General features: G+C 45.3%; 1 protein-coding gene across 1 annotated transcript in view; it reads right to left on the bottom strand.

The window, feature by feature from the left end:
* Positions 1-20,461, bottom strand: part of ttn.2 (titin, tandem duplicate 2) — a 212,363-nt gene that overhangs the window by 9,508 nt on the left and 182,394 nt on the right. Inside the window, 36 exon segments of the mRNA XM_036132592.1 lie at positions 57-267; positions 365-747; positions 835-1,140; positions 1,302-1,877; positions 1,962-2,261; positions 2,442-2,747; positions 2,860-3,175; positions 3,270-3,538; positions 3,632-3,934; positions 4,045-4,347; positions 4,510-4,809; positions 4,940-5,230; positions 5,320-5,913; positions 6,006-6,287; positions 7,452-7,754; positions 7,852-8,015; positions 8,102-8,243; positions 8,430-8,729; positions 8,817-9,107; positions 10,358-10,669; positions 11,018-11,320; positions 11,421-13,152; positions 13,312-13,646; positions 13,759-14,058; positions 14,154-14,441; positions 14,522-14,815; positions 14,998-16,764; positions 16,870-17,169; positions 17,274-17,424; positions 17,515-17,666; positions 17,758-18,057; positions 18,148-18,435; positions 18,610-18,906; positions 18,993-19,295; positions 19,388-19,975; positions 20,095-20,391. Of these exon segments, the coding sequence (XP_035988485.1) occupies positions 57-267; positions 365-747; positions 835-1,140; positions 1,302-1,877; positions 1,962-2,261; positions 2,442-2,747; positions 2,860-3,175; positions 3,270-3,538; positions 3,632-3,934; positions 4,045-4,347; positions 4,510-4,809; positions 4,940-5,230; positions 5,320-5,913; positions 6,006-6,287; positions 7,452-7,754; positions 7,852-8,015; positions 8,102-8,243; positions 8,430-8,729; positions 8,817-9,107; positions 10,358-10,669; positions 11,018-11,320; positions 11,421-13,152; positions 13,312-13,646; positions 13,759-14,058; positions 14,154-14,441; positions 14,522-14,815; positions 14,998-16,764; positions 16,870-17,169; positions 17,274-17,424; positions 17,515-17,666; positions 17,758-18,057; positions 18,148-18,435; positions 18,610-18,906; positions 18,993-19,295; positions 19,388-19,975; positions 20,095-20,391 (13,947 nt within the window).

The raw sequence follows: 20,461 nt of genomic DNA, 5'->3' as shown, positions 1-20,461 counted from the left end.
GATACCCTAATAGGGTGTTTCTTTAATAATTCAATAATTCAAAAGGGCTTAAATACCTTCCACTTCCAGGTTGGCTGTTGTAGAGATAGATCCTGAAGGGTTGGTCGCTCTGACTTGGTAAATTGAGGCATCCTTCTCATCAGCAGCATTAATGACAAGCTGGTAGTAACCACCCTTGAACTCAAGGACTTTTATCTTTGTTCCGTCTGCCAGGATCTCCTTTCCATTGCAATACCATTTGACCACAGGCTTTGGATGACCCACAACCTTATTACAGGAAAAAACAATCAGAGTAATTAACCTGCTGAATGAGAATCAAAGATATGAATAGAAAAAATATATACTGTATATATTTTCAACATACCTTGGTGACAAAGGTGGCGTTGCTGTGGTATTTGACAGTCATGTCTCTGATTTCCTCCCTGAATGCAGGAGCACGAGGAGCCTGTTCAGACTTGGGAATGACGGGTAGAGAGATCTCGGACCAGTCGCTTTCACCGCCAATGTTCTGACATTTCACTCGGAACTCGTACTCGAAGCCTTCAATCAAGCCTGTGACTTCATAGCTGGTCTCCGCAAATGCCTTCGTTGTTACAGACATCCATTTGTTCTGCTTCTTCTCACGTTTCTCAAGGAAGTAGCTGGTGATTTTAGCTCCTCCGTCGCTGCTTGGAGGCTTCCAGCAGACAACGCAGGAGTCTTTGGTTGCACTGGCAATGAACGGCTGCTGTGGGATTCCAGGTTTATCTGAAAGACAAACAGGGATTTTATTATTTCTTTCTGCTACTTATCTATGGATTTCAAAGCTGGAAAAAAAAAATTCAACCGGCTTACCGTATGGACTCTTGATGATGACCACTGAAGGGATCTCCAGTGGCTCACTGACACCATACTGATTCTGTGCAGAGACTCGGAAGTAGTACCCGGAGCTCTCATTGAGGTTGGGCACTCGGCAGGTGATGCCGGAGACAGAGGAGGACACTAGCTGCCACTGTTCACCTTCTTTTGCTTCACGTTTCTCTACAATGTAGTTGGTGATTACAGAGCCTCCATCATCCTTAGGAACCTTCCAGCTGATGACAACTGAGTTCCTAAGCAGGGATTCAACCACGACAGGACCCTCAGGCATGCAAGGTTTGTCTGGGAAGAAGGTAAAGGGCAATCAGTAACAGCTTATGTTTTTCACAGGTGAAAATTGCCAGTGTGTAATCAATAAAGCACACAAATCTCCTTTGTTCATTTGAGTTCTACCTTTAAGATGTGCTTTTAGAGTGTTTTAGACAGAGGATGTATGCTTTTACCTTGGATTTCAACACGCAGTGAGGTGTCAACTGTTCCAAACACATTGCTGAGCTGCACCTTGTAGCGACCAGCGTTGGTTTTTCGCTGGACGTTCCTCACTACCAGGTGGGTGTAGCTCTCAGTGTTTTCAATTATCACATTCTCAGATGAGTTCAGGGGTTTCTTGCCATAGAACCACATGATCTGGGGGATCGGGCGACCAATGTAGACAACATGGAGGCGGAGACTGGTGCCGGCCCCAGCGTAGTACTTCTCTTTCAGAGGGAAGCCAGGGTGGAACTGAGGAGCTGCCTGCAAGCGCAGTTTGCCGCTGGTCTCTATCTCTCCAGCTTCGTTGATGGCCCTGCAGGTGTACATGCCTTCGTCTTCCTGCTCCTCTGTCAGAATGGTGAGGGAGTGGTTGCGCCCATCTGAGCTCATCTTGTACTTGCGGCTTTGGATGAGTTCTTTGCCATAGCGATACCACTTGATCTCAGGCAAAGGTCTGCCGATGATTCCACAGGTCAGAGTGCCAGACTCGCCTAGCTTGGTGGTTACATCTTGGATCTCTTCTTTCAAAGCTGGAGCTTCACCAACTGCAGGGAAAAAAATTCATCAAATCTATTTCAACCTAAAATTTCACACTAAAACTTCAAAAAGGTCTTGTGCCACCAGCTCACCGCTCAGTTTGGTTTTAATGCCCATGGGTGTGCGACGAGGGCGGCTGACTCCGGCCTCGTTTTCAGCAAAGATCCTGAACTCGTACTCTGTAGCCTCCATCAAGCCACCCATGGTGAACTGACGATCCTTGGAGCGCTCCTTGGTGCATTTCTTCCAGGCGCTCTCTCCAGCCTCCCTGAACTCAATCCAGTAACCCAGGATCTCCTTTCCTCCATCATGCTCCGGCCTGAGCCAGTGGATGGTAATGCTGTCCTTGGTAATAGAGATGATGTCGATCTCTCCTGGTTGGCTGGGTTTGTCTGCAGGAAGAGAGATTTCAGGACGTTAACACTAAAACAAGACACCGTTTAATTAAGTTTATACAGGGTCTGAAATTGGCTCACAAAAAAGTCTACATGGAAAATGGACGTAAGGTTCTCCTTTCTTTAAGTTTCATCACTTTATTCATGGGGAAATAAGCATAAAGCAATACTACACACCAAATGGATCTTTGCAGACCACCGGTTCTGAAGCAGGGCCGGGTTCGCTCTGCCCGATGTCATTTTGAGCCACCACTCTGAATATGTATTCTGCGTTGGGGATGAGACCGGTGACGTTGAACATGGTGGTAGTGATGTGGGTCTTGTTGTGACGGACCCACTTCTCTGTGGAAATCTCTCTTCTTTCGACGTAGTATCCTGTGATGCGAGAGCCACCGTCATCCCGGGGCCGGGCCCAGGACAGAGACACTGTGGTCTTTGTGACGTCCATAATCTCTGGTGGGTTGCTGGGAGGTTCAGGTGGACCTGCAGTTACGTACATTGTCATTAAATAATGTATTAATGTGGTGAATAAGTAGTGTGTATATGAAATTACATCACATCAGCTTAGATTTGGATTTTGAGAAATATTACTCACAAAGAGGTGTCTTTGGCAGAACAGCGGCATCTGACTTGAGGGATCTGCTAACACCAAACTGGTTCTCCGCAAACACCCTGAAGTGGTACTCTACGTTCTCCTTTAAGCCCTTGACCACCAGAGAGGTCTCAGTTACCCGAGCATCCACTGTGTACCAGGCGGCCTTTGGTACTTCCCGCCTTTCTACTATGTAGCCCAGGATGTCTGATCCGCCATCATCTGAAGGTGGCCTCCAGCTGACACGCACTGATCTAGCTTGGATGTCATCAAATTCTAGAGGACCTTCTGGGGCGTCAGGTCGACCAATCACTTTCACCTGATGGTGGAAAGCATAAACATTTTTAAATTTTTGACCAAGCTATATTTTCCATTTATGCGTTTTTCTTCCTGTGGCCTCCGTTGTTTCTCACCTTGATGTACACGGCTTTCCTACCACATTTGTTCTCCAGCACCAAATCATAGGTACCGGTGTCATCTTTGTGTGCCTCTTTGATGACCAGCTCAGTGATGTCATCATGGGTGGCGATCATGGCCCGATGAGAGATGTCACGGCCATCCTTTGTCCATTTAGCTGTAGGTATAGGCTTGCCTTTGATGGGTACAGACAGATGGATGACTCCGCCTTGCCGCACCACATATCCCTCCTCGTATATACGATTGAGCTCAAAGTCAGGATAACCTGAAAAAAATAATTAAATTGTTGATGTAGAAAGAAGAAGGATATTGTCAAGCACCATCTAAATGCTAAAACTGTGTGCAGTTCTTCTCTCACCAATCATCTCTTGGACTTTAACGACTCCAGAAATCTCTGCAGGCTCCCCGGCACCGCCTGCGTTGACGGCAGTGACCCTGAACCTGTACTCTGCACCCTGGGGCATGTGTGTTAGCGTGTACTCGCACATCTTGGTGGGTGTAGTGTTGCACAGCGTCCATTCAACCTGGTCCACCTTTTGCATCTCAATGAGGTAGCCAGTAACAACAGAACCACCCTCTTCCTCAGGGGGCAGCCAGGCCAGAGAGACGGATGTCCGGGTGCTGTCTGTGACTGTGGGTTGAACTGGCGGACCTGGAGGTTCTATTGAGCAATACGGCGGGATTTAGTAATTACCCTGACCTCCCCTTTTGTAATTAAACTAAAACTAATTGCAATGATTACATTAAAGAACTGAGTCTTGCATCACTTACCTATGGGATCCATGGCAACATTGATGGCAGAACTTTCACTGGGTTTGCCAGTTCCTCTGGAGTTGATGGCAGTGATACGGAACTCATATTCCAGACCCTCAATCAGTCCGGATGAACGGTATCGGGTCATAGTGACTGGATTCTTGTTGATTCTTAACCATCTGTCAGAACGGGCCTCCTTACGCTCTATGATGTAGCCAGCAATGGTGGAGCCACCGTTGTCCACAGGTGGTTGCCAGGTGACGGTCATGCCTTCATGAGTGACGTCAATCACCTCTGGTGTGCTTGGAGGTCCAGGAATAGCTACATGGGGACAAAAAATGAGAATTTAATGGGACTGTGGGATGAAAACTAACTTCTTTAATATTAACCAAGAAATTTAAATGTGTGCAAACATTCTTTAACTGGTAGAACATATGCAGCATGATGAGAACCAGGCATTTATTCATGATTGGTAGGACTCACTCTTGGCGCTCTTGCACTCCACCACCTCAGACTGCAGGAAGCTGCCAACGCCAAAGCGATTCATGGCAGCAACACGGAACACATACTCGGTTCCTTCGTTAAGCCTGGTGAACTTAAAGCACGGTCTGGTCACGGATTCAGAGACGGTGGACCAGCCTGGGTGGTGCGCTTCACGCTGCTCCACCACGTAGCCGCTGACGTTGGCACCACCGTCTTTCTCTGGAGGCGCCCAGCTAGCTGTGACTGACACGCCGTCAACCTCCTCAATCTTCATTGGACCAACAGGAATACCAGGTTTGTCTGAGCAGAAATGACAAAATGGACTCCATTTATGTTCAGAAATGCCTTCCATCGTCTCTATAATGAATACAGTTTTACTTCAACGATGAGACTAGTTGGTATAAAGTTTATTTGCATCAAGTCTCCTTACCGAGGATGATGACCTTGATGACCTCAGTTGCCATGCCGATGGCATTCTTCACCTCCAAAGTATAATCTCCGGTATCATTGATGGTGGTGTCACGGATGACGAGGTGGGTGAATTTGCCGTTGCTGTCGATCTTGATGCGGTCCAAGCTGTCCTTCAGCTTTACGCCGCTGAAGTACCAGGAGCAGACCGGTGGTGGTTTGGCTTTTATTGGGATGTTCAGGTCAATAGATTTGCCACGGTGGACATAAACAATCTTCTGAGGGATGCTGGTCATGTCAATCTTGGGCATCACTGAAATACACAAAAGAATATTTATTTAATGGTATTCTGGCTTTTGAGAAGGAGGGCTATTCTGGGATGTTGATGCTTTAATGACCCACCCTTGATCTCCTGGATTGTGACAGGTGTCACAATGTCCATTGGCTCACTGGCCCCCCTGCTGTTGGTGGCCCGGATCCTGAACAGGTACTGGTCGTTCTCTGTCAGGGACTGGATGGTGTGCTGGGACACTGAGGCCTTAACTGTAGCCACGGCGCTCCACCTGTCCGTACCCACCTTGCAGGCTTCTATGATGTAACCTGTCAGCCTGCTGCCGCCATCGTGCAGTGGTTTCTCCCAGTGCAAGGTCACAGTGGACTTGGTGACATCCACAATGCTGAGGTCCATAGGAACTGACGGCACTTCACACACAAGCACAGGTTCAGCTGTCTCGCAGGGTTCACCAACGCCGTAGATGTTCTCAGGGAGGACTCTGAAGAAGTAGTGCACGCCTTCCTCCAGGCCTGTGATCCTGTACAGAGTCTTCCTGCACTCTGTGGTTACTGTCTTGTATGACTTCATGTTGGCTTCTCTCTTCTCTATGATGTAATTGCTGACATGAGCGCCGCCATCAAGGCTTGGGACGTCCCAGGTGATCACAACAGATTCCTTGGTGTAGTCCTTCACCCTAACTGAACCAGGAGGACCAGGAGTATCTGAAAGAAAGGGAGATTTATGAGAAATACAGATTTATGTGTGTTTGGTTTTTAAGAAATGTGATATTTGATATTTAATTGACAGAACTCACCATAGACCTTAACCAGGATGATGGATGTCTTCTTTCCAGATGGATTCTCTGCCTCCACAACATATTTTCCCGAGTCATAGCGATTAACCTTCTCCACCAAGAGAGAGGTGTAACTCTCCGTGGTCTCAATGTAGCCTCGGCTCTGCAGCTCCACCCCAGTCTTTCTCCAGGTGACAACTGGTGTTGGCCGGCCACCGACGGACACAAATAGACGGAGGGTACCGCCGGCACGCAGACACACTGTTTTCTTCAGGTCATCAGCCAGTTCCAGGTCGGGCATTTCTGAAGGGGTGCAACAGAGTGGGTGGTCCGTTTAACGACTGCTGCACAACCAGTAACCTCATGCAATCAGCTCAGCTTCCTCAGCTAGTAACGGTGCCATCATGTGGCATATATGACCTGACTTTGACCGCTTTGCATATTAACTAGCATTTGATTAGAAGGCATGGTACTGATTTTGAATTTATCCATGTCATTAGGTTTTTGTAGACTACTTCCTTTAGAACTAGGTATAAACTGTCTTGTAAAGTGCCTTAAGAAGATATTTTTTCTAAACTGGTGCTAAATAAATAAAATGCTTTGAGTTGTACTTGACCATGAAGTTGATGCTTCTTGGCAAGCTGGAATACAACACCTCGTGTAAATTTAACAAAATACAACAGGAATTTAATCTAAATTAAAATGTTTCCCAATCTTAAAAACAACCTTTACATTTGAAATGATAGAAAGAATGTCTCCTGAATACAAACGCTGGTATATTGATCATTGGGTGGATACTAAGTAATAAACCATTGCAAATTTCTTTCTGCTTTCCTTTAAGTAATTCAGACGTTCTTGGAAACTTTAAAAGTGGTCTTGACCAACACTCCTCTGGGCTTCACTCACAGAAATACCTTTTTCTAATTAATTTTGCTAACCAATTAACTTTGACTGATTAATTATTCAGCTAAAAATGTCTTAAAATTCAGAGATGAACCACTTAAGACTACTTAGAAAATAACCAATTTAAAATTGGATCTTTGGCCTATTTGTTACTAGATGCCTTTCACAGAAGTACAATTTCTTCCCATTTCAGTCTTGAATCAATGAAAACACCAAAGATAATATTTTTTGTTAAATAAAAGATTTTCCGATACTTTCTGCTGCTTTAGCTGCTGTTTTTTGGCCTTAAACTTCTTTTGTTTTCCACTCGTCACTTTCCTATTTTCTAAGCAAGAATAATGATAAATACTGTGTTATAAACAGACAATGTCCAAAGTGAAACTAAAATAGAAATGATTTAGTTTAAAACTTGTAAAGTTCGTGTTGTTGCATCAAATGTTGATTAATGTTAGTCAAGATAGCGCCATTAAAAACCGCCATAGGGAATGTGACCAACAGCACCATTTCCTCATCATAAAATACTCTAGTTAAATCCCCCAGACTTTCAGAGGAACATTAACTCACCAACTTTCTCCACTGGCTCGACCTCACTACTGGGTTCGCTGTACTCCCCGGTGCCATTGGAGTTGATGGCTGCCACCCTGAACCTGTACTTCTTATTGGATGCCAGCCCAGCGGCCACATACTCATTGGTCTTCAGAGGTTTGGCGGTGGCACGGTACCACTGCTCCGTGCCTTCCTCTAGGATCTCAATGACATAGCCAGTGACGTCGGAGCCGCCGTCGTACATGGGCCTGGTCCAGGTCATGCTGATGCTGTGCTTGGTTGTGTCGACGATGCGAGGCGTTGATGGAGCAGCAGGGGTGTCTGAAGGGGATGGATATATAAATGTGTTTTAGATGTACTGGAGTTATTTAGATGTAATAACTGGAAGCTCGGAAGTTGATGGGGAAAAAAAACCTACATGTGGGATCTCTACAGATAATGTACGGTGAGGCGTCGCTCGGCTGGCTCTCTCCAGCGTTGTTGACAGCGGTGACTCTGAACTGGTATTCGCTTCCCTCTATTAGGCCAGTAATCTTCAGACGGATGTCATAAATGGTGTAAGTTCTGTTCACCCGAGTCCATCTGATTCAACACAACAGATAGATTGTTCAGTGCTTTTTGATACAATGAAAACTTGTCAGCTCATTTCATGCAGAACTTGTTTTAACCTAGTGCTGCTTTTCTCTCGTTTTTCCACGATGTAGTTCTTGATCTCACTGCCTCCATCGCTCTCAGGCTTCAGCCACTCGATGATTATGTGCTCCTTACCCACCGCTGTGGCCTCTGGGGCGCCTGGCGGGGATGGGACAGCTGGGCAAAGACAGGCACAGATGTCAGATTGAGAAGTAATTTTGCTTTCTCAGGAGAAAAACACTTAACCTCTGAACGCTTCAGAGGTGATAATGTATTAAGGTGTAAAACAAAAAACTGTGTTTAATCCTAGAAACATGTAATAAAACTAGACCCAAAATTTGACAAAGAAAAGCTGTTTCGTACTGTAGGCGTTTCTGGCAATAATAGGCTCAGACTCCAGAGGAACTCCAGGTCCAAACTTGTTGACTCCTCTGACTCTGAAGACGTATTCGTTGTTCTTGATCAGCCTGGAGCTGACACATGACAGCGACTTGCACTCTGTCTCCATCATGACCCAGTTGAGCCGGCTGGTTTCACGTCGCTCTACGATGTAATGTGTCACAATGTCCCCTCCGTCCTCCAGGGGAATCTTCCAAGAAACGGTACATTTCTCCTCGGTCACTCTGCTGATCACGATCTTGTCAGCTGGTGCTCCAGGAGTGTCTGCAGGGAAATATTTGAGAATTAGACATTTTCCTGACACATTCATGTATTGGCCCCCAGCATTGCTTTTGTAACATAGTTACTCACCCAGAACCTTCACGTTGACTGACGCAGTCTTAATACCGTTGGCGTTCTTGACAGTGAGGACGTATCTACCAGTATCGTATCTGTCACAGTTCTTGATTACAGCCATGGCTCTTGTTGACGTATATGTCAGGGAGTGTTTTTCTCCCAACTCCAAAATCTTGTCACCCTTGGACCAGTACACAGTGGGTTCTGGTTTTCCTCCAACGGCACCATCCAGGACAAGGTCGGAGCCGGCCATAACGGTAATTGTCTCTCGTGTTAACTTGCTGTCAAGTTCAGCTTTAGGAGGAGCTGCAGCAGAAAAGACATTCCATTGTTAGTTTGTGCTAAATAATTGAATGAGTGTTGTAAAAAAAAAAAAAACTAGGGGCGTTGCAATACATCCACTTAACAATACAACATCTTAACAATACTTTTGGAAAGATTACAAAACTCAGTATTTCTTTGTTTTCATAGAGTAAAATTTTTACAAATCACAAACTGTGTTATCCATTTTATTCCTGGCAGTCTTGCTGTAGGTTTGAAACTACCAGTACGATAGCGGAAGTTGCAGTAAAGCGGGTTGTTTTAATGGCTGTTTGTATGTAATGAGCAGTATCTTTTTAAGCAGGGCAACTCAGTTTTATTAAAATCTTCTCTTTTTTGAAGAGCCTATAGATGGACGAAGCCTATAATTGGGCTTTTCAAAGTGTGTGCTGATCACGCACCGACAATATAACAGGATTCTCTGTGAACAGACTAGTAACCAAGACAAATGTGGCTGATGAAGCTAAACTGGAAGCAACCACTGAAAACTTTGTTTGGCTCCTTCACTTTGTCAACAAAAAGGCTGTGGAGGAAAATCCTTGGAGGACTTGTGTTGTTATTCAGTTATGGTTTTCTCCCTGAAAGAGTTTGTTTAGATGTGAAATGTCTTGCAAGCATCATGGGTTGATGAATAAGAGGGATGATATTTCTGAGGAGACTGGAAGGTGTTTAAGCCAATCTAACTCTAAGGTTGCCAAAAAAGCAATAGAGGTTTCATAAAGCTCAAACTACGTTTTAAATAATCTCGGTTCAGGGTAGCATTATGTAGCTCAGGTTTGATAAGTCTAAGTATTTGACATCTACTAATTAAAGATGAATAGAAAGCAGGAGAAGAAAGTTCAGAGGCAGATGCTAACTAGCTAGCATCATTAGTTGTGTTAAGCTAACGGTTAGCCAGTCCTTTGCTTCCTTTTGTATTTTAAAATAAAAATCTCAATGATAGATGCAGGGTGTCGGCTTAAAGCATTCACCTCCACATATGGGGCTAATAATAATTAACCGCATTTATTTTTTCCCGGACGACGTCTCATAATGACAGCACCTATGTAGAAGGTGTGCAGTCTGGCTTGATGAGAAACGTGGCAGCATTTTATTATTGCAAGATCTTGAATTCTGTGATGGCATTCTGTAAAGTCACTAAAATACAATAAATGTTATGATCCACGGAACCATACAAAGGAAAAATCAAAACAAAATCTGAAGCAAAAGAAGCAAGCAGAAACGTATGGACGTACAGTATTCGTCCTTGCATGTGACTGGTCCGGTCGACTCAGAAGGCATGCTGTGGACTCCAGATGCATTCTTTGCGATGACACGGTACTCGTAGGTTTCTCCCTCTCCCAAGTTTGTGACTGTGAAGTAGTTCTCAGTGATGGTGGTGTAGTTGCACTTGAGCCAGCGGTTGTCGTCCCACTCATCAGTGCTGTAGACCTTCTTCTCCACGATGTAACCGACGATCTTACTGCCACCGTCGTTGAAAGGCACAGTCCAGCACAGTGAAACGGAGGAGCGGCTGATGTCTGTCACCTCAAGTTTACCCGGTGGATCTAAATGGGGAGAGAGGATTTTATAAAATACTGCTGCGTGACTTTGATCACAGTTTGTAATTTAAAATAATTTCTGGATCATTAGAATAGAATAGAAATATCCTTTATCGTCCGATTGTATGGAAATTGAGGTGTACCAGAAGCAAAGTGACACGCATATGGAAGCATATAGATACACGCTAGGGTAAAAAAAATTTAAACAGAATTGCAATGATGATTATTATTATTACATCTGACAACATTAGAAAAAAAATCTGTACAGTTATTAGCTAGAAGAAATGTGCAACTGAGTTCTGTAGTTAAAAAAAGTTAAATGTTAAGCATTTAGGACACAAACATTGTCCTTACCAACAGGATTGAGCGCCACCACTGGTCTGGAGGCTTCACTGGCCTTGCTGAGTCCAGCAATGTTCATGGCGTACACCCTGAACTGATACTCCAGACCCTCGATCAGGTTGGACACCTTGTAATGGCACTCCAGGCAGGGGAGTTTGTTCTCCCTCACCCACAGGATTGTGTTCCTTTCTTTCTTCTCAATCCAGTATCCTGTCACCTTACTGCCACCATCAGAATATGGCACATCCCACTTAATGCCAATGGCATTAGCTGACACAGATACCACATCTGGGCGGGTTGGAGGACTTGGAGGAACTGAATATGTAAAGATGAGGTGATAATAAGAATTATATCCCAACTTTCATCCATATAAAATCAGGATGTGTAAATTTAGAATTAGAAAAACTGAACTTACTGAATGGATGCTCGATCACAACTGCGGCAGACTCGATGGACTTGCTGACTCCAAACTTGTTCTCGGCGCACACTCTGAATGTGTACTCCATGTATTTGGTGAGATGAGTCACTTTGATTGTGGTTCTCTTCACACTGGAGTTGACCACCTGCCATGAAGCGTGGCCAGACTCGCGTTTTTCAACAATGTAGTTGGTTATTTCAGTGCCTCCATCATCAGCTGGCTCAGACCAGGACAGCGTGCAGGACTCTGAGGAGATTTCAGAAACCTGAACAGGGCCAGTGGGTGGGCTCGGTCTGCCGATGATGGCCACGGTGACTGTGAAAGTCATCACACCAGCAGCATTCTCCAGGATCAGGTAATACTTGCCGCTGTCACTTCTCTTGCTGTCCCTCACAATCAGTGTGGTTCTCTCCTTTGTGGTCCTGATCAAGACCCTGTCCGTCTCCTTCAGCTTCATTTCCTCTAGCTTCCATGTGACCTTGGGTGCAGGTCTGCCACTGATAGGAATATCAATTGTGAACGTGTTGGAAATCTTACAGGTGATGAGCTGGTTAGTGATGCTGCTGAGATCAGCGGTTGGTTCGATGAGAGGTTCCTTAATGACCACAGAGCTGAAGGTAGCCTGAGGCTCACTGACTCCAGCATCATTCTTGGCCTTCACCCTGAAGTCGTACTCCGAGTTCGCGATCAGACCCTCTACCAGCATCTTCTGTAACTTCGTCTCTCCATAAACAACCCAACGCTCACTGCCCTTAGCTCTGAATTCAACAATGTAGCCTCTGATGCGGCTGCCTCCATCATGCTCAGGTTTAAGCCACACCAGGGAGGCCGAGGAGCTAGTGGTGTCGACAACATCTAATCTCTTGGGTGGTGCAGGCTCTTCGGTGGCAACGATGGGCTCAGTCATTTCATTAGGTTCTCCTTGGCCATACTGGTTGACAGCAGTCACTCTGAACAAGTATGGCACGCCAATATCTAGACCGGTTATCCTTATCATTTGACGGGAGCTCTTGCTGCTGACCTCCTGCCAAGCAAGGCGGCTTGCCTCCCGTTTGTCCACAATGTAGTGGTGGACTCGGGAACCACCGTCATTGGATGGAGCATCCCACATCATTGTCAAGGCGCCACGAGTAACATCTTTGAAGGAGATCGTCCCTGGAGGTCCAGGAGTATCCAAGACTTTAACAGTGAATGTGATGGACTTGCGGCCACTGTTGTTCTCAAGGGACAGGGTGTATTTTCCCGCCTCGTACCTTGTGCAACCTTCTAAGGTCAAAGTGGAGGAGCCATCTGTGGTACTGACGTCAGCCATGAAAGGAAGCTCTCCATCTACTCGAGACCAGGTGGCAAGGGGAGTAGGCTTTCCTCGGAAAGCGATGCTGAGAGTGACTGTTCCTCCATTCTTCACAGTGTGAGTTTGCTTGAAGTTTGCATCAATGTCAATTTCTGGAGAAGTCAGTCTATCCAGAGCCTGGACAGGCTGTGGCATAATGGAAGCTTCACCCTCTCCTGATCCATTCACAGCACTGACTCTGAATTTGTAAAGCTCTCCAGGTACCAGGCCCTTTGCCGTGTACCGATTGTGGATGCAGATCTGACTGTTGACTCTGTGCCACTCCTCCAGGCTGGCCTTACACATGTCAATATTATAGCCAATTATTTCCATGCCACCATCAAAGACTGGCTTTGTCCATTCCAGGGTGACGGAGGACTTAGTCGAGTCAATAACCTGTTACCAAAGAAAGAATGTTTACTTTTTATTTATATTTGTAGCTTTTTGTTCAAGAAACTTTTGTTTTACACAGTACTTTACTTTATGTAAAATAACTTCTCCAAAACTGCTTCATTTTTATTTATTTGTTTGGATTATCTTCTTAGACAGACCTACCTTGATCAAACTGGGAGCACTGGGAGCACTGGTCGGCTCTCTGCATTTGAAGAGTCTGGAGGTGCTGCTGGCTGGTCCGATACCTGCTCCATTTTCAGCCATGACACGGAACTCGTACTCGTTGCCCTCGGTGAGGTTGGTGACACGGTGCCTTAGCTCCGTGATGGGCCTCTTGGAGGAAACCCTCACCCAGCGAAGACTCTTCTTCTCTCTCCTTTCTAGAATGTAATGCTTGATCTCATTGCCTCCATCGGATCTTGGCCTGGTCCAGCACATAGTGATGCTGTTTCCAGTCACATGTGTTGCATCTGGTGTACCAGGAGCATCTGGCACAGCTGAGGGGCAGAGCAGAACAAAACTGTAAGTTGCAAAACGCTACTTTGGGACCCGCAGGAAGATTGAGGTTTTATCTGCTGATGCAGACTTAATCTTTAAAGGTTTACTCACTGTATTGCATGCGTGCAATAATTGGGTCAGAATCTAGTTGTTTGCCAACCCCAAATTTGTTGACAGCAGAGATTCTGAACTGGTACTCATTGCCCTTAATGAGGTTAGTGACGTTGTATGAACAAGCTTCACATTTGGATGTGACCAAGGCCCAGGTAATTCTGGATGTTTCTCGTTTCTCCACCACATAGTGGGTGATTGCAGCACAGCCATCATTTTCAGGTGGGTTCCACCAGACGGTGCACTTTTCAGCCGTGATGCCGGTGAAGCGGATGGGACCCTCAACAGGTCCAGGAGTATCTGTACAGACACAAGGGTGCCGAGGTCAGAGAAACAATTGTTTCTATGTAACTCATTGGCCACACAGAGAAACAAAAAATTAATTGTTCACCAACCTTGCACTCTGACGTTAACATCTGCTTTCCTTGAACCGGAGCTATTTCTAGCCTCAACTGTGTAAATTCCACGGTGGTTCCTGTCCGCATCACGGATTAACAGACTGCTGTTGCCAATGCCAGTGGTAATTTCAATGTCAATCATGGTTCTCTTATCAATTTCTTTGCCATCCTTGTACCACAAAACCTGGGGAACTGGGCGCCCAGTGATGGTGCAATTGAGCTTAACATTTTCTCCAGCCTTCAGAGTGAGCACTTGGTCTGGAGACCACTCGATTTCCGGAGCAACTGATTAGAAAAAAAGTTATTTAGTCTGATTATTTGTAACAAATTTCAAAAATTGTTTATTCATTAAGAAAAAAACCTACCGCTCTCATCCTTAGTCATGATGTATCCAGATGAGTTGGATGGTGGGCTGACTGTGCCGACAGCATTCCTTGCAATCACTCTGAACTCAAATCTGTCTCCAGGAGACAGACCAGTCACAGTGAAGTGGGTCTCACTTATATCAGTAAAGTTGCACCGCAGCCATTTTGATCTGCCTTGGCGCCTTTCTACATTGTAAGCCACAATTTTGCTGCCACCATCTCTCTTGGGAATGTCCCACTGCAGGGTGACTGACTCTCTGGTTGTATCAATGCAGACAGGAGTTCCAGGTGGGTCTGGAGAAGATAAGAACAACAAATTCAATCTATAATATTTGGGATTTAATTAATGAATATTGTTAATCCTTCAATAAAACACTTTTGTTTATAAAATCAGTTTAATGGAGTCACATTCACAGTTTGCAGGCCAAAGGTATTTCTGATATAGCCATTAATAAGCACAAATAAATTAAACTTACCAACAGGGGAGATAGCTAGAGCATGCTTGCTCTGCTCACTGACTGGACTGAGTCCGGCATTGTTCTCAGCATATACTCTAAAAGAGTACTCCAGACCTTCAAGGAGACCAATGATCCTGTACTCCTTATTGGAAATGAGAGTGGAGTTCACCTTCTGCCACAAGAGGCTGTTCCGGTCCTTCTTCTCAACATGATAACCCAAGATGGGAGAACCTCCATCAAAGCCTGGGGCATCCCACTTGATGGTCATACCATCACTGGTGACGTTGAAGGCAACTGGCTTTCCTGGTGGACCTGGAGGTTTATACTGGTGCTGAGCAATAACCTCTGGGGAGCAGAGTGATTCACTGACTCCATACTTGTTCTCAGCACGGACTCTGAACTGGTATTGAGTTCCTTTGACCAGGTTGGGGATCTTGAAGGTGGTCCTAACAACACTTGAGCAGACCATTTTCCAGTTGGCCTGGGAGGTTTCACGTTTCTCCACGCTGTAGCATGTGATCTCCCCTCCTCCATCCTCCTTGGGCTCATCCCAGGAAATGATGATGCTCTGAGCTTTTATCTCATCAAAGCGAATGGGACCTGAAGGAGCCGTGGGGGGTCCCAGAGTAATCACATTGATGTCAAAGTAGTTTTTGACCACTCTATTGTCCAGAACTAAAGTGTACTGGCCAGCATTCTCCTTCTTGGCTCCTCTGACTGTCACTGCAGTCTTGTTGTCAGTGGTCCTGAAGCGGATCTTATCACTCTCCTTCAGTGGTAGGTTGTCCTTCAGCCAGCTGATTGCTGGTCTTGGTTTTCCCTTGAATGGTAGCTCAATGTGGATGTTCTGACCAACACGAACAGCCAGCTCTCCGTTTGGATAATCACTGAGATTGGCTTCAGGGGGGATAATAAAGTCCATCACTTCAATTGGACCAATCTGAGAGAAGTCACTTCTTCCTTTCTCATTCTTGGCAAACACTCTGAAATCCATAATGGCATGCTCCCTGAGTCCAGGCACCTCACAAGTGCAGCGTTTGCATGTGGCACCTAAGCTCCAGTTGACTTCATCTTGGCTCATCTTTTCAACTATGTACTCTGTGATGTGGCTGCCTCCATCATGGTCAGGTCGGGCCCACTGCAGGGTAACAGACGTCTTTGTAGAGTCCAACATTACCAGGTTTTTAACTGGTCCAGGAGTCTCTGTTGCTCTGACGGCTTCAGCGGACTCACAGAAGTCACCCACACCAAACTCGTTTTCAGCTGACACACGGAAAAAGTAAGCAATATCCTCTTCCAGGCCTGTCACCTTGTAAGACGTGTTGAGGCACTCTGCAGTGATCACCTGGTAGGCCTTCATGGTCGAGGCTTTCTTCTCAACAATGTAATTTGTGACAGGAGAGCCACCATCCACAATAGGAGCCTCCCAGCTGAGGGTCAGCTTTCCTCTTGAAACGTTCTTGATTATTAGCTTCTGGCAGGAGGATGGACTATCTAGAACCCTGAGGGAAATGGTGATTATCTTGGGTTCCCCTACGCCGTTCTCTATCTCTAGCATGTACTTTCCACAGTCATCACGGGTGACCTTTGGAATGAGGAGTGTGGTGGACCTCTCAGTGCTGCGAATGGTGTAGCGGTTATCCCCAGCCATGTTGCGATCGTCGCGTCGCCAGGTGACATTGGGAGCTGGGCGTCCCTTCAATGGGATAAACACTTCAACATCACGGCCGGCTCTAGCTGTGTATTGAGTTGTCATAGAAACGTCCAAGTCCAAATCAGCTTCCTCTGTTGAACAGAAAATCATTAATAGCATATTACACATTTGGTGTATTTTAAGCAAAAACAGGGTTTTATGTAGTTTTCTTCTTGATCATAAAATAAAATCCAAACCTAATATGTCTTTGGCTTGAACAGGCTGGTACATCTTGATGTCCTCTCCTTTACCCTTGCAGTTCACGGCAGACACTCTGAAATAGTAGTAGGTGCCAGGTTTCAGGTGGGGCACCACATACTCGCAATCCTTAACCTGCGGGTTGGTGATGATCCATTCTTTGTCTCCTGCATTCATCTGTTCCAGTAAGTAGTGTGTGATTTCGCTGCCACCGTCGTAGACAGGCTTCTCCCAGCCCAGAGTTATGGACGTCTTTGTGGAGTCGACCACACGGAGCTTTGAGGGTTCCCCAGGAAGATCTGGAAGAGGCAAACATTTTTTACAAATATTCTTAGCTGTTTATAAACCCATCTTATTATATAAAGGCTATAATTCTGAGGCAAAGTGAAATGTTCTGGCGTACCAATGGGGTCATAGGCCTTGTAAAGGTCAGAGGCCTCCGAGTAGTTTCCTGCACCAGCCTTGTTTACGGCACAGACTCTGAACTGGTACTCATTGTTCTCAGTCAAGTTGGTAACTTTTTGTCTCGTGTCTCTGATTGTTCCCTTCACCACCTAAGACAAAAGAAAGGCATATGCTTACATGTGAAATGATTTTGGCTTCCTACAAGAATGAAATGAATAAATAGTCATCTGCAAACCAACCTTGAACCACTGAAGACTCTTTTTCTCCCTTTTCTCCAGGTAATAACCATCAATATCACTGCCTCCATCCAGTGCAGGCCTCTCCCAAATCACTGTCATTGTGGACTTGGTGATCATGGTGACCTTAGGCTTAGATGGTTCACTAGGAGGAACTGTAGAGATGAAAATACGCAGTTTAGATAAACGTTTATAATCTATTCTACTGTGTTAAATGAGTACCACGGTGTTGTATTATTTTCTTACCAAACTGGTTCTTTGCGATAATGGGCTCAGACTCCAGTGGGTCTCCAATGCCATATTTGTTGACTCCACGGATTCTGAAGATGTACTCATTGCCCTGAATGAGTCGGGGCACGTTGACGATGCAGTCTACGAGTTTCTCAGAGACAATAGACCACATGACTCTGCTGGTCTCTCTCTTCTCCACAATGTAGTGAGTTACCATGGCACCGCCCTCATCAGCAGGAGGAGACCACATGATGGTGATGTTGTTAGCCGTCACCTTCTTAAACTGAATTTCTCCATCAGGCGGTCCTGGCTTGTCTGATAAAGGAACAAATATATTCAAATTAGGAATAGGTCATCTCTTTCAATAACAAATTGTCATAATATTTTACATTATTGTCTGAATACCTTGAATAAGGAGCCTGACAATGGCACATGCGGTTCCCAGGGAGTTCTTCACCTTGACCTCATAGGTCCCTGAGTTCAGACGAGTGGTGTCCCTCAAGAATATGCTGGTGGACTCAAATGTGTGTTTGAAAGAGAGCTGGGCAGTAGGCTTTAACTCTCTGCCGTCTTTAAACCACTCAATGGTGGGGGCGGGTTTGGCTGTGATATTAAATTTAAGCTCCACATCTGAGCCAGCCCTGTATTTGACCTCATTAAGGTACTCCTGTGGAATTTCAATTTCTGGGGTACCTGATGGATGCAAAGACAGGTTTGTTCAGTTTCTGGTGTATAAACATATCACACATAATCAAAGCACAATGTCACATCACTGAAACAGACAAGCATCAACTTACTAGGGATAAAAGTATCCCTAGTAATGTCGAAAACAATGACCAATAGATCCAAGACAAAAATAATTCCTACCATAGGTGTCCACACAGGTGGCTGGTCCAGCTGTCAAAGATGGGTTGCTGACTGAACCAACTGCATTCCTGGCCATGACCCTGAACTCGTATGTTTCATTCTGGGTGAGTCCAGTCACGGTGAAATGTGTGTCTGTTATATTGGTAAGGTTAGCTTTGGTCCACTTAGGGCTGACACCTTCTCTCTTCTCAATCAGGTAACCAGTTATATGGGATCCACCATCATAGTTGGGCTTCTCCCAGGCAAGGCTGATAGAGTTTTTGGTGATGTCACTGATTCTCAGGTTGATGGGTGGCTCTGCAGAAACAAACATGGCAGATAAATTAACAGACTCTTTTTGTAACTGAATTTGAATCTTTTAAGACGTGTCTTTTAGTACTCACCACAGGCATCTATAGCCAACACAGCATCTGAAGACTTGCTGAAAGCGCTGAGGCCAGCAGCATTCTCTGCTGCCACCTTAAACTCATAAATGAGTCCAGCATTAATGTTGGTGACCTTATAGTGTGTAGCACGGATCACAGTTTTGTTAACTCTCTGCCACAGGATGCTGTTCCTATCCTTCATCTGGAGATGGTAGCCAAAGACATGGCTGCCTCCATCTGACTTGGGCTCCTTCCAGGCAAGCGCGATGGTCTCCCTGGTCACACTAGTAATTTCTGGAGTTGATGGAGCATCCGGAATAGCTAGTAGATGACAAGCAGAGTTAAAATGTTCAATATCAAAACTGAGTTTTAAAACCTTACATGTAAAAATGAAAGATAAATCGAAGCCTTACTGTATGGAAGGTTGACTCTGACTGCTGGAGAGTCAATATTTTCACTTATGCCATATTTGTTTTCAGCCCTGATTCTGAACTGGTACTCCAAGCCAGTAATAAGTTTCATGATCTTTATGGTGCAACGGGCCACAGCAGAAGAGACATCAGTCCAGTTTGCTGTAGTTGTTTCCCTCTTCTGGATGATATAGTTAGTGATGGGGCTTCCTCCATCATATGCTGGTGGGAGCCACCTGAGGCTCACACTCTCTTCTGTGACATCAAACAGTTCCACAGGTCCAAGTGGGGCACTGGGGCGATCCAGAACCACAATATTGACAAAGGACTTGGTCGTTCCACTGGAGTTGGAGGCAGTGATATCATAGCGTCCAGAGTCTCTTGCAACACTTTCACGCAAGATGATTTTGATGCTGTCAGGAGTGACTTCACAGTTGAACCTCATTGTTGACTTGAGCACTACATTATCCTTGGAAAGAGTGACTTTGGGCAAGGGTTGGCCAGTCAGAGGGATTTCACACTTGAGAGTGGAGCCAGCTCTGACGTACACTGTGTTGTGGGGGAAGTCCTTCATGTCGACTTCAGGAGATTCTAGAAAAACAACCAGATCACAGGTTTTATTACATCTTTTGATTTTTCTGACCAGAAGTTACACAAAAATATTTTCTGTCACAGCAGTGAAATTAATGTTTCTATATTTTGTAACTTACCAAGCTGGTCTTTGACCATAACAGGGGTGAACATTTCCTTTGCATCACTAAATCCAGCAAGGTTCTCAGCTTTGACTCTGAAGAAGTATTCTGCTTTCTCCCTTAGGCCAGACACTATGAAGTGGGTATACTTGGTTACACCACATTTAACCCACTTCTCCTGACCCTTCTCCAGTGCTTCAACCAGGTATCCCGTAACTCTGCTGCCTCCATCGTGTTCAGGTTTAGCCCAGGCCAGCGATATGCTCTCCTTGGTGACATCAGTTGCTCCAAGCTTTGGTGGGGGGCTTGGTTTTTCTGGAAGAAGGTGACATGTTTTATTGAGAGATCTCTATTTTTTACGTTTGTAACTATACAAACTATAATA

Source organism: Fundulus heteroclitus, unplaced genomic scaffold (assembly GCF_011125445.2).
Source record: "Fundulus heteroclitus isolate FHET01 unplaced genomic scaffold, MU-UCD_Fhet_4.1 scaffold_53, whole genome shotgun sequence".
NCBI classification, from domain to species: Eukaryota; Metazoa; Chordata; class Actinopteri; order Cyprinodontiformes; family Fundulidae; genus Fundulus; species Fundulus heteroclitus.
This window is presented reverse-complemented; position numbering and strand designations above follow the sequence as displayed.